At 34.5% G+C, this 12,788-nt stretch overlaps 1 protein-coding gene across 1 annotated transcript in view; it reads left to right on the top strand.

The window, feature by feature from the left end:
* Positions 1-12,788, top strand: part of LOC128184908 (uncharacterized) — a 37,865-nt gene that overhangs the window by 8,519 nt on the left and 16,558 nt on the right. The window contains exons 13-25 of the mRNA XM_052854548.1: positions 368-500; positions 1,182-1,347; positions 3,022-3,148; positions 3,402-3,482; positions 4,161-4,336; positions 4,573-4,739; positions 5,540-5,767; positions 6,157-6,407; positions 7,112-7,278; positions 8,346-8,524; positions 10,397-10,529; positions 10,854-10,954; positions 12,120-12,338. Coding sequence (XP_052710508.1) covers positions 368-500; positions 1,182-1,347; positions 3,022-3,148; positions 3,402-3,482; positions 4,161-4,336; positions 4,573-4,739; positions 5,540-5,767; positions 6,157-6,407; positions 7,112-7,278; positions 8,346-8,524; positions 10,397-10,529; positions 10,854-10,954; positions 12,120-12,338 — 2,128 coding nt within the window. The remainder of the gene's footprint in view (positions 1-367; positions 501-1,181; positions 1,348-3,021; positions 3,149-3,401; positions 3,483-4,160; positions 4,337-4,572; positions 4,740-5,539; positions 5,768-6,156; positions 6,408-7,111; positions 7,279-8,345; positions 8,525-10,396; positions 10,530-10,853; positions 10,955-12,119; positions 12,339-12,788) is intronic.

The raw sequence follows: 12,788 nt of genomic DNA, 5'->3' as shown, positions 1-12,788 counted from the left end.
CAGTGTTATTCAACTGTCCAAATTTGACAAAATCAGTTACAAACCACAAGTGTTCAGAGTTGTTCTACTATCAGAAACAAGTTCAAAGCAAATGAAAGCAAGTGAAAGGTAATTTAAAAATGAAATATACGACTGTTTGTTAAAGCATAAGTCATACATGTACATTTGAATCAGCATTTTTATACAGTTTGCAACAGTTACTGTCAAAATCACAGGTGTTTTTTTCCTGAGTTGTAATAACTTTGTTGTGTTTATCTAGTAAGTATATATATTTAGTACAGGTACTATGATTAATTTTAGTTTAAATCAGAATTTTAAATTTTAGTTTAACAGATGGATATTTGATCTTGACCTTAATATGTTTTAGATATCTTTGGACAACTAGGGAGGCCCTAAAAAAGACTAAACTTTACACTCTAGCCTGGGACGGCAGCGATATGACCTCCAATGAAAGGTCACTAGGTCATGTCAGAGTTCATAGGTGTTCTGCCGGGATGAAGGTAAAAGAGCAAAATCACTGCGCATAATTAGATTCACTTTTGTCTTTCATGGAAATGTTCAAAGGAAGTTTTATACTAAAGCAATGCAAATGGTAAAATGTGGTTTGGCAATTTTGAGGAGATGCATTTTTTTTTGGGTGGGGGGGGGGAAGCATATATTCTTAAAGCCCACTCTTTGCTTGTAATTTTCAAATGATGTATTTTTTTTTGTAGATAGAGTAGAGCTTTACTTGAACTGGTGTATTCATGAACAAAGTGTCTACCTAATTATAATGCTGTATGCAGATTATATAACTTTATACTGTAGACCAACTTTTATTTGCGAGCGAGAAATTTTCGCGAAGTTCACGAGAGCCATGTCGTCATGAATATATCTTGCCGCAAACTAGCCTCTGTCGTGTGATTGTAATATCAACACAGGTCTGTATAAGGCTTACTCGCGAAAATTAGTCGTATCAAACCAGTTTGTGTCCAGTTAATCGCCAAATAATGTCGCCGCGAATAAAAGTTTGTTTACAGTATTTTACCTATGCTTCAGTCAGAAATCACAACTGTGATGATCAACTCAACAGTTACACTCCCCATATATTTGTTCTTCATGGCCTGTTTTTTTTTTTCTTGAACCAGCAAGAAACAGTTTCTTTGTATTAAATATTTGATTGTTTTGTTTATATATTGTAGATTTGTGGGAGTGGGAGCCACAGTGCATTCTCTGAAGAGATCATCACTCTGTTCATTAACAAGGCGGGCTGTGACGGACGGCCGGGTTCACAGCTGGGGGAGGACCTGTGTGGGGTGTGTGGGGGGTACAATGACTGCGAGGACTGTAGCGGAAAGCTCAACGGAGGTATGGTTTCAGAATCGGAGAAAAAAAATCACCATTCTCGTTAATCCTTGGCAGCCTCATTCTTTCACATGTTTACTGACCATGAATAGTATGTCTGTTTTTAGTGTCACAAAATTTGCAAAATTGGAGTAAATGTGTATTGAATTCTTGTGTTCATGATTTTTTTTGTGATTTTTAAAGTGTCAAGCAGCAAAGAGTACTGAATACATTTTCTGCATATTGTACAGTACCCGCAACGTTATTTTTTACAAGATAAACGATAGGATAGGATTCACGCACGATAGGATAGCATTAACGCACGATAGAACAATATACACGCACGATAGGATAGGATTAACGCACGATAGAACAGTATACACGCACGATAGGATAGGATTGATACACGATAGGAAAGGATAAACGATGTGAAACGTATAATCGCTTTAAATGATTTACACAAATAATCTGTTAATGGCAGAATTTGAGAAAGAACACGCACGAATAATGATTTATGTGGAAATTCTATTTAGTAACAATTGCCGAGTTGTTAATCATCGCAGCATTATTTATAGAATGTATAAAAATGACCAGTTAATTTTTTTCACTAAAATTATGAGCTTAAATAATCAATAAATCTTCTGAATTGTTATCATTGATTTCAATACCGAACACTCTCGCTGATCGCCGCGAATATTTCAGCCCGAGATCAAATTACACAGAAAATAGCAGGTTCAATTATAAAAATCAAACTCTTGTTTAAGTAAATATAAAATCTGTCATAAATACATTTCTCTCTGTGTAAGAAAATGATGCATTAAAAACGAATAATATTACATACAAGTTAAAAAAAAAACCCCGCAGGTTCACATTCTGCATACGATTTGCTAACATTGTTTTCATTACCACACACCCTAGCCGATTGCCGAGAACAATTCAGCCCAAAATCAACTATCACACAGAAAATAACGGGTTCTGAACTCTGGTTTTAATTAAATATAAATTATATCATAAATACCGGTACTTTTGTTTCTGTAAAACATGTTGCATAAAACACACATTATATTGCATAAAAGTTAATGTTTAAGCAAGTATACACTCGCGTACGATATAATATATTCGATATACAGGTAAATATGTAACCTTGTTCCTAAGAACTTCGATAGTTTACATTAAGTTTTCATTTTTAATGCTAACAGATATGATTTACATGAATATTGGTTAATTTTGATCTAACAAATTAAGAAATAAGTATCATAGTAGAATGCTGGAAAGGATTTTGCAATTCTTGTTCAATAAATTTTCGTATACGGCGCACTGAGCGAATTGCAGCTTTGAAATAAATATTTTAATTTACTTGCTTATGAAAAGGCACGAAACGATTAACACGATAGGATAAATGGAAAAACTGTTAAAATTGAACGATAAACCTGATAGGATTAACGCACGATAGGATAGCATTAACGCACGATAGAACAGTATACACGCATGATAGGATAGGATTAACGCACGTTAGAACAGTATACACGCACGATACGATAGGATTGATGCACGATACGATAGGAAAGGATTGAAAAAAATAACGTTGCGGGTAATGTATTAGCTTGAACACTTTGGGAACTTAAGTCTGTTGCAATGATAATTTTATGCCAGTTATGACCCAATGTTAACACCTTGACTGAATTACCTGTACTGTAGGTGCTGTGGTTGACTCGTGTGGCGACTGTACTGAGGGGGACACAGGTCTGACCAGGGACCACCGCCTAGACTGCAGGGGACAGTGTGGCCTTAACTACTTTGACAACACCTTCAAGATGTGCTTACCGTAAGACCTTGTTCTTAATTTTGAACTGAGAGTCCCAAATGAACAATCTGGGACCTGTTATTAAAAGGTGAAAATGGCAGGCAGGCGGTTGGGCAGCAGGCAACGGTCAAAAGGGTGACCCCTAGGCCTATTGTACTGATAACTCCTCGCGTAGTTTTCAAGATAGGAGGTTGTTGTTTTGCATATCAATTGACAATTGCATGTATGTACATAATTATCAGAGATGTCCATATTACTTGAATTTTGATTGTAGGAACAATGTGGACAAAGTGAGGCTAATGACCTTGTTTCAGGAATGTGATGGGCGGGTCAACAGCGACGCCTACACAAACATGTGAGTACAACGCCACTGGCGTACCCCATAATAAGACCAACAAAATAAATATTGTATTGGTTTTCGGGCACTTCTGCAACAGATAAAATGCTGCATCATTTACTTTATAACCAGATTCATTCTATTGCAAGATTGGAAAAACATGAAAGAAAAGATATTCTCCATTGCAAATCTTGCATTGAAAATAAAATCAAAATATCTGTTGGCCACATTTTAAATTTTTCAATTTTTGGCCTTAGAACCAATTCATCAACATTTTTTCATAACGGTTATATCGTGACTGGGTTTAAAACTGCAGAGATGGGCTTCATTGTGTGTTTTAATAAAACCATGCAAATTAAGAGCTTTTTTCTGACAATAAATTATGATATCTTGCAAAACACCTTAATGAGAACCTCATGTTCTAGTGCACAAAAGACAGCATGTGCATGCAGTGATGCGTTTTTTTACTGCCGGTCCATAGAACTGTTGCCTTATTTAATGTGTCATTCAAGTCTTGATTTCTTTTTCATGGAACCTGATGTCAATTTTTTGTTGCAATTTTATTACTATGCATAATAACATATATTTTTAAAATATTTACATGAGATTTTGTATGAAAAGCAATGAACTTAATATCATTAAATTTGGACTGCTGGTTTAAATGATGTGACAGTGATATGTTGATGCTATATCTAGGTGTGGATACTGTGTGCTGGGCAACACCTCATTGGCAGAAAACCACGGGGAGGATCAGTGCGGGGTGTGTGAAGGGGAGAATGAGTGTGTGGATTGTGCTGGGGTTCCCCACGGGGAGTCGGTGCTAGACTTCTGTGACAAGTGTGTGCTTAGGAATAGCAAGGAGTATAACAAAGGTAATCTATCTTTTACATAGTTGGATCTACTGAAGGTAACACCCCAAAAAAATTCAAACTTATTAAATTTATTCAGTAAAGTTGCTGAAAATAGGCCTCCCACCCCCCCCCCCCCCCCCCCAAATCCTACAGATTAGGCCAACGATAAGATATTTGTAGTTTGGTAATGTTCTATACAATCATACCGGTAATAATTATAGATAATTCTAAGTATATGCACTCCTTTTCTGGTCCAGAATGTTATGTTGGGATGGGCCACATTAACCAGACTCGACTGGGAGCCAATGGGCAGAAGGCGCTGGAAATGACGGTCTACACAATGGCCCAGGAGGAAGGCGAAAACCGCCCCTCGGCCCTCAAGATAAACGGGTGTGGTCTGTACAAAGGATCATACTTTGACAGGGTAAGGCCAAAAAAATTAACATATTCATAACAAGTTGGTTCTCAAGTCATAAAGTTCAAAATATAAAGTATCAGGCAAATATTTTATTTTTATTCCAAGATAAAATTCGCAAAATGAAATAACTCAGTTTTTTAATTTTTAAACTCAAAATTCAGAATTAAGCTATTTCATTTTGCAAATTTTGCTGTAAAATTAATCAGTGTGCAGCATTTTATCTAATGCAGCAGTGCCCTAGAACCAATACATTTTTGGGTTTTTTTTTGTGTTTATTTTTTGCCATTATTTAACTATATCAGTAGCTTTCAAACAAAGAACTACTGTGGAATCATTAAAATTCGTGGGGGCCAATTTACGTGGATTGCTTAAATTTTACTGTTTTGTGGGCATGTAAATTTGTGTGTTATCTATACATTCAAAAGGAAATATGACTCCATAACTCTAATTTATTAATTCATGGAGGATGTTAATTCATGGATGAGAGATACCCACGAATTCAACGAAATTTGAGCCACCATGAAATCTAATGATTCCACAGTAGGTATAAATATACTGTTAAAGGCAAAAGCGAAGATATTTAGATTTTTTCTATACATGTACTAAATAATAGCCAATGGCTAAAGAAATCCTAGTATCTCAAGTTTTGAAGTAAATATGTCTTATTCAACAATTAATTAACTCCTTCATGTTATTGAAAACTTGAGAAATACATGTATGGTGCCGTGTTGCAAAATAATGCTTAGAACATTAAAAAGTTAATTTCCATAATGCATTGATTAATGTTTTTCTTTTTTTTCTCTCAGGAGATAGACATGACTGTTGTATCGTATGACAACAATACAGGTCTGATCATAGCTCGCACCCGAGAGTTGACTGCCGCAGACGTTGGACTCTATAGAGTAGGATGTTTTACCACCGACGAGGGAATCAGTACCATCAATTCACCAAAAACCACTCGTATTGTTTTATTTGGAGCAGCCGACGTCAGAGCAGTCATTCCACAACAAATCAACGTACAGGAAGAAACCAAGGTCAGAAGAGTTCATCATAAAGTTTAAGGTCAAAGTACAAGGTCAAACATACCATGTACCTTAGTTTAATGGTCAGATTCCTTGGAATTTGAAAAATTGAAAGCATACATGTACATGAAATTGTGGTGCTAAATGTTTAAAAAATTTCCTTTTAGCCAAGATTTACTCATTTTAAAATGATTACTTATGTAAATTGAAGATTTTACCATTGAACAAGAAATATTTTCAACGAGTATGCTCTTTTTTGGGGACATTTTATTGCCAAATTGTGTGGCAATCAAGATTTGGGCTATATATTAATTAAGATAAAATTTGAAGTACTAGTTGCATCTGCTAAATAATAATTTTCATTATTTTGAGATTTGACCTTGACCTGAATACATTTGTAGGTGACAGTGAGGGCAATAAGGTTCTACAAGACCGACTACCTCATGTGCGCCATCAGATGTCCGTACAAAGAGCGGGGCATCGGCTGCTTCTCCACCGACCACCAACCATCCAGCTTTATGATGTTTCCAGCCAAACTCGTGGATGACACGACCTGCGAATGCGACCTCAAACACATGTCAAAGGTCAACAGACCTATGCCCTATGACCTGACTGTACTGTTTGAGCCCCTTTCTTCAACTTCAATACCTGGGTTTGTATAGTCAGCTGTATCTTATAGAAATATGTCGCATGTTTTTTGATTAATTTATACTGTAAATTTGAGAAGATATCATAGTTGGTTAGATTTTTCTACATTAAAATGTTATTGTTTAGTTAAAAGAACCTTATTACGGGTGATGATGATATGTTTACAGGTTTAGGTTTGTATTTTAATAAAATCCTTTGTGTAAAAAATCAGGAAATTAAAATTCACCGGATGTGACAAGAAGCTGTGAACTTTTCACTTCACAAAATTAATTTAGTTAGGTCTTCTACAAATAAATCCTACTGTATCTGTACAAATTTGTATCAGATTATTAAATGGAAATCTACATGTAGTATTTGGTTACTTTGGCATCTAATTTTCTTTCAAAAGAGAACTTTGAAATGTTAAATTTTGCATTTTGGCCTTTATTACCAGTAAGTCCAAGTTTAAGAGAGAAAACTCTAAGGAAATGATAGTGCTTTAATTTTGCTATAAATGTTGAATTAATTTGATGTTAAAAAATCAGCTTTTTCTGTGCATCAAATATGTGGTACTTAATCCATGGTTCATGTAAGTTATTGAAACTTTTGAAGATGCAATTCAAATCAATGAGTTTATGGCATTGTTGGCAATGGAAAAACGGACATATATGAGTATTTTCTTCTAACACTTATTAAACATAATTTCATCTTTTATTGTTACAATTATAGCTTGCAGTATGTCAAGCTTTACGTGCGAGCCCCTGCCCCAAGACTCGAGTCTGCCTGGTTCAACAAGATGTATTGTTCACTAACCCTCATGTTTGATGCCTCGGTTGAAGGCCCTGAAAACTGCAGACAGTTGTTTGATGAAGCGAGTTATCAGAAACTTGGACACAGTAAGAATTATTAAGTTTACCTTTTCTTTTTCAGACTTGGATAGTTAGAAATGAAAAAAATTAAGACTTTTTTCAAAAAGGAAACTTAAGACTTAATTGCCTATTGATGAAGCTAAAAACTTTGCTAACCTGTCAAATCTGCATGCTATAAAAATTTGAATATTAATAATTTTTTTAGCCATGAAATATTTTATCACTTATTTGCACCAATTTGCAATAGATATCACTTTTATAATGAATTGTTAATATAACTCTGTGATGACATTATGATGGATTTAATTGTTATCAATTGATTTTGCATTGCCGTATTTAAAAAGACTTTTCGAAAAAGGGATACAAAAGGGTTAAAATGAATTTTACAAAAAGAATCTTGCATAGTTTATAAAGATTAAGGATTTTTATCTAAAGAATTGTGTTTTCCTATAGAGAAGACACAAATGTTGATTCAAAATCATATCTCATTACAAATCATGAGAGATTCAAAATGCATTGGAAAAAATAATAATGTGCAAGTCCTGCATTAAGAATCAATCTGTATTCAGGGAAATATTCACCCCTGATTAAGACTGGACGAAATTCCAATAATTGTCTCAAATTATCTTTCTTTTTAGCCCAACTTTGTTTGGGCGAATTCAAAATGGGGCGAAAATGTTTGCAAGCGTAGATGGACAAAATTAACATTGGTCGAAAATAACCCTTTATACAGTATTCAAATGTTTCCATTACATATTTATTCAGAGGTTTTTAATTTTAAAAGGTATAAATAGTCTAAAAACGGCCAAATTTATCTAGCTCCATTAATATACTGTAAACAAACTTTTATTCGCGGCGACATTATTTCGCAATTTAATGGATACAAACTGGCTCGTGACGACTAATTTTCGTGAGTAAGCTTTATACAGACCTGTGTTGTTATTACAAACACACGACAAGGGCTGGTTCACAGCGAGAAATATTCATGATGACGAGGCTCTCGTGAATTTCGCTTAATTTTCTTGCTCGCGAATAAAAGTTGGTCTACAGTATATTATATATATATGTAAATTATAATAATGTTGTGTTTTCAGATGCTGAATGTCACTTCATGGGAAACAGACTGATGGTTTTTCTGAAGAAGGGCGAGTTTTCTCTGAGGCCGGGCGAACAAGTCACTATCTCTAACACAAGCATCCATAAGTTGTTCTCTGAAGAAAGGGAGCCATCATTTGCATCTGGAAGTGTTGTGGTGTCAAGTCCTAGAGATAAGGTACAGATGGAATTTTGGAAACTCAGAAGTATTAGTTAGTGCATCAATTGTCACTTGCTTGGACATGAGGGTTTTCTCCAGGTACTCCGGCTTCATCTCACATCAATGACCCCCTTGCGCTAACATCCGTGCCCACGAGAGATATAAATACAAGTATTAGAACTTGTTTATCAATCATTGTAAAATAAATAAAGTTCAGTTTTTTAATGCATCAACAGAAACCAATCGAGGCCAGTCATCTCACATGTGCTTTCTGACCGTGGACCAACTCAATGAAGTTTTCTTGTTTTTATGAATATTCATTATAATTCTAAATCCACCATAATGATTTAGGAAGCAAGTTTCTTTAGTTTTTGGAGATATGAAAATGAACAAGTTTTAGATGTTATTAAAAAAAAGTGGTTACTTTTAGATGTGTACATGTATATATGCATTGATGCATTCCATTGATTAGATTTCCTTCACAAAAGTGTAAAGAAACCAATCAGAATAGGGCATAAATTATTCATAAAAACAAGAAAACTTCAACAAATTTTGCTCATGATCATCATCAATATTTGTTTGAAAGACTGGAAGTGGGTTTCCAACAGTGTTATTATATGATACTTGTACAAATTGCTGTGAGATATTTGTATAAGAATATTGTACACGTACTGTACATAGTTCAAACATGCTCTTCAATGAAATAAAAGGTGCTGAATGTTTCAATATAGAATAATACAGTAAAACGGTGATAGCAAAGTCCTAGGGACCAATGGATTTACTTCGTTATATCCGTAATTTCTTATATCCGTATAACGAATTTGTAGTAATAACTATGGCAAATTCACTATAAACATGCTTTCTTTCACCAGACTATGATTTTTGCTTATTGAGGCTTAGAATGAAAATGCATTCTTTTGATACCTTTAATACTTGTATTGTAAATTGAAGAATTTATGTGAAAATAAATTCATTCAAACTATTATGTTAAATGGTAGAGCAAACTTTTAAGACTGTGAAGAACTTCGTTATAAAAGTGTTAAATTTCATCATTATTCACCTCTGTGGGACTCAAAATCAGTTCGCTATATCCATAAATTTGATATATCCGAATTCGTTAAAACCGTAAAATTTTGCAAAGATTTGTTGAGAATTTTACCGTGGACTCATCTATATCTCGCTATATCCGAGATTTTGCTTTATCCATGTTCGTACTAAACAAGTTTTACTGTATCATAAATAATTTATAAAAATATCATAAATGTCTTGTATCGAAACCAAAAGGGTTTTCGTAAAGGTGAATTAATTTGAATCAAATTGAAAGTGCCTTGCATAATGAATATGCCTTACATGTACACTGAAACGAAAGCATTTCACCAAACAACAACTTGAAGAAAAAAGCTATATATGACATGGAAATAAATGGACCTCATCAACACTGGAAAATGCCTCAAGTTGTCTGAAACTTTTTAAATACTGTATATTCCTACTTTACTCCAGTATGCATGAGTACTTAATTTTACGATTCTTGCTTTTTTGCATCAAATTGTACGTGAGAATATAAAATCCCATGCAATGAGGGATTTTGATCAGTTTCATATATTAGTCAACAATTCTTGCTTTTTTGCAACAAATTGCGAGAATGTAAAATCCCATGTAATGGGAGATTTTGATCAGTTTCATATACTAGTTCACGTCATTCTGTTGTATTATAAAAGGGAGATTTTAAACTCTGTGAGATGTGCTTTGATTTTCTGCTGATAATAATTTCTAAACTAAGTGTTTAACTATGATTCTTCAGTTACTGTAGTTACTGAAATATAGATGAGGAAAGCAGTCATTTAGTGCGTTTACAATTTTATGACCTTCAATTTTATCAATGTGTTGCAGATGCAGATCAGTGTAGAGCTAGTGGGAGGAGGGATGATTGGCAGCTGTGACCCCTTTGACCTCTATCTCAGGAAGTCAGGCAGCCTGGGATGTGTGGATATAGTGTTTAATTGGACTGTAGCATCAAACCATAGTAAGCAAATATTGATTGATGGCCCCTGTAATTTTTTAACCTGATACCATAAACTGAACTTTTATTTTCGACAACTTTTATTTCGCAAATTTTCCAGCTGCAGTGAAATGTATATTATAGGTTTGCGGAAATTTATTTTCACGGCCAAGCCTGTAGATAATCTTAAATCAAGACACCTAAGAGCTGATTTTCAGCAAGAAATATTTGCAAAGACAACAGACGGCTCTTCTGAGCCTTGCAGAATATTCTTGCACTAATGAAAGTTGGTGAATTAACGTTAATCGATAATTTTGAAGCTGATGATCTGTTGCATGTACATTCCAGGCTCCCCCTCTGCATCCATTTTATCAGATGTGGCGAGTATACAGACTAGGCTGGATGACCTACCGACCTCACAGTGGAAGATTGGTGGACCGGGATCAGAAGTAAGCATATTAAAGGAACAAAAATTAAAAGTTTGTGTAGCATAGGATCAGGTACTAGAGAAAAAGGATACAGAAATATATATGATTTTACCAAGGTCTCATGTGTATACTGTACATTCCTTATTTTAAGCAAGTACCTAATTTCACGATTCAAAGGTTTTGCATCAGATCGCAAGAATATGAAATTGCGAACCCTGAATTTTAATTGTAATTCCAAACAGTTAACATGTGTTTAAAAAATAAAAGCAATATTTTAAAATCACGAGATTTCTAGCATATATTAATTAGACCTAGCTTTTAATTAGGAATTTACAGTATTTGTTGACAGGTTTTTCCACTGAACATTCAGAACAAGAATCCATTTGACAAAATGTAATTACATATGTATTGCTGTAAAATTCAACCAATGTAATAAATGTGCACAATAAAAATCCACAAGATCAACCTACTCCAATGTGTTCAATATGTTCTTTTCTGTAATCTATAAAATAAATTTGATGAATTTTGACAAATTCTTGCCCACAGAAATTAATTAACCCAGAACAATTCTTAACCGACCATCTCTACTATTGAGTTTCTGGGCCAAATTCACTGTTGTATTTTAACTATGGATTATTTAAGGCAGTTTGTGACCTCAAATATTGTTTAATATAGCATTGAATCATCATATTTTGAAGTACATGTATACACTCTCATAACTGCAGCGGTGTGTGCATACAAATTGAGTAACGCTCGTTAGCGCGTTATGAAAATTTGTTTGCACACACCGCTGCAGTTATGAGAGTGTGTACTTCAAAAAATCATGATTTAATGCTTATATTTACATTTTTTAACTTCTTGCCTTGTCTGCAAATGTGATTCATACCTTAAAATTCCTATCTTATCCTAAGGGTAAGTTAATATTAATGGAAGAGCCACAGTAACAGCCACAGGCGTGAACTTTGATTTTCGCTTGTGACGTTGCAGTTTACAGCGTTCAACGTTTGTGACGTCATAATAAAACTCGTCAATTTGACCTTTGACTACTTGTTGCATTTAGAGGCATTTGAAGATCACAGAATTTAATGGAAAAACACAGTAGAATGTAAATATACCTGTTTAACTGCAATTATTGCGGCATGCTCCAATCTATATCTATATAGTATCTATATGTACTGTTTGACAGATTGTACCAGGATCAACATACATATTCACAACCATGATTACAAATATGATGGACCTATCTTCTACATCCGTAAATACTCATGTGACCAGGTCACATGATCTCAAACCAATCAGTGTGCAGTTAAAGCTGATGTCAAGGAAACACCCTGATCCCCAGAGACCGCTGAAAATGGTTGCCGTGATAACACCATCAGCTTGTAGTGGAATTGACATGCAGGAGGTATATAGTACTGTAAACATATTACATTTGGCTGTGTATTCTATTTAGCGCTTTTAGCGGAATGCGGCTTCCGCTAAATCAAGTACATCGCTAAATGCCATACATATATGTATAAGAATAGTCATGTTCAGGAATGCGCTAATTCAACTCTACGCCAACTTGTTCAAAAACTAATTTCCACCAAATATCGTACATATTGACATGCAGGAGATACATAGTACATTGTACTGTAAACGTATTACATTTGGCTGTGTATTCTATTTAGCGCTTTTGGCGGAATGCGGCTTCCGCTAAATTAAGTACATCGCTAAATGCCATAAATATATGTATGAGAATAGTCACATTCAGGAATACGCTAATTCAACTCTATGCCAACTTGTTCAAAAACTAATTTCCACCAAATATCGTACAAGCCAAATATAATACGTTTACAGTAATTCAAACATTTCA

Source organism: Crassostrea angulata, chromosome 5 (genome assembly GCF_025612915.1).
Source record: "Crassostrea angulata isolate pt1a10 chromosome 5, ASM2561291v2, whole genome shotgun sequence".
Classification (NCBI taxonomy): domain Eukaryota; kingdom Metazoa; phylum Mollusca; class Bivalvia; order Ostreida; family Ostreidae; genus Magallana; species Magallana angulata.
This window is presented reverse-complemented; position numbering and strand designations above follow the sequence as displayed.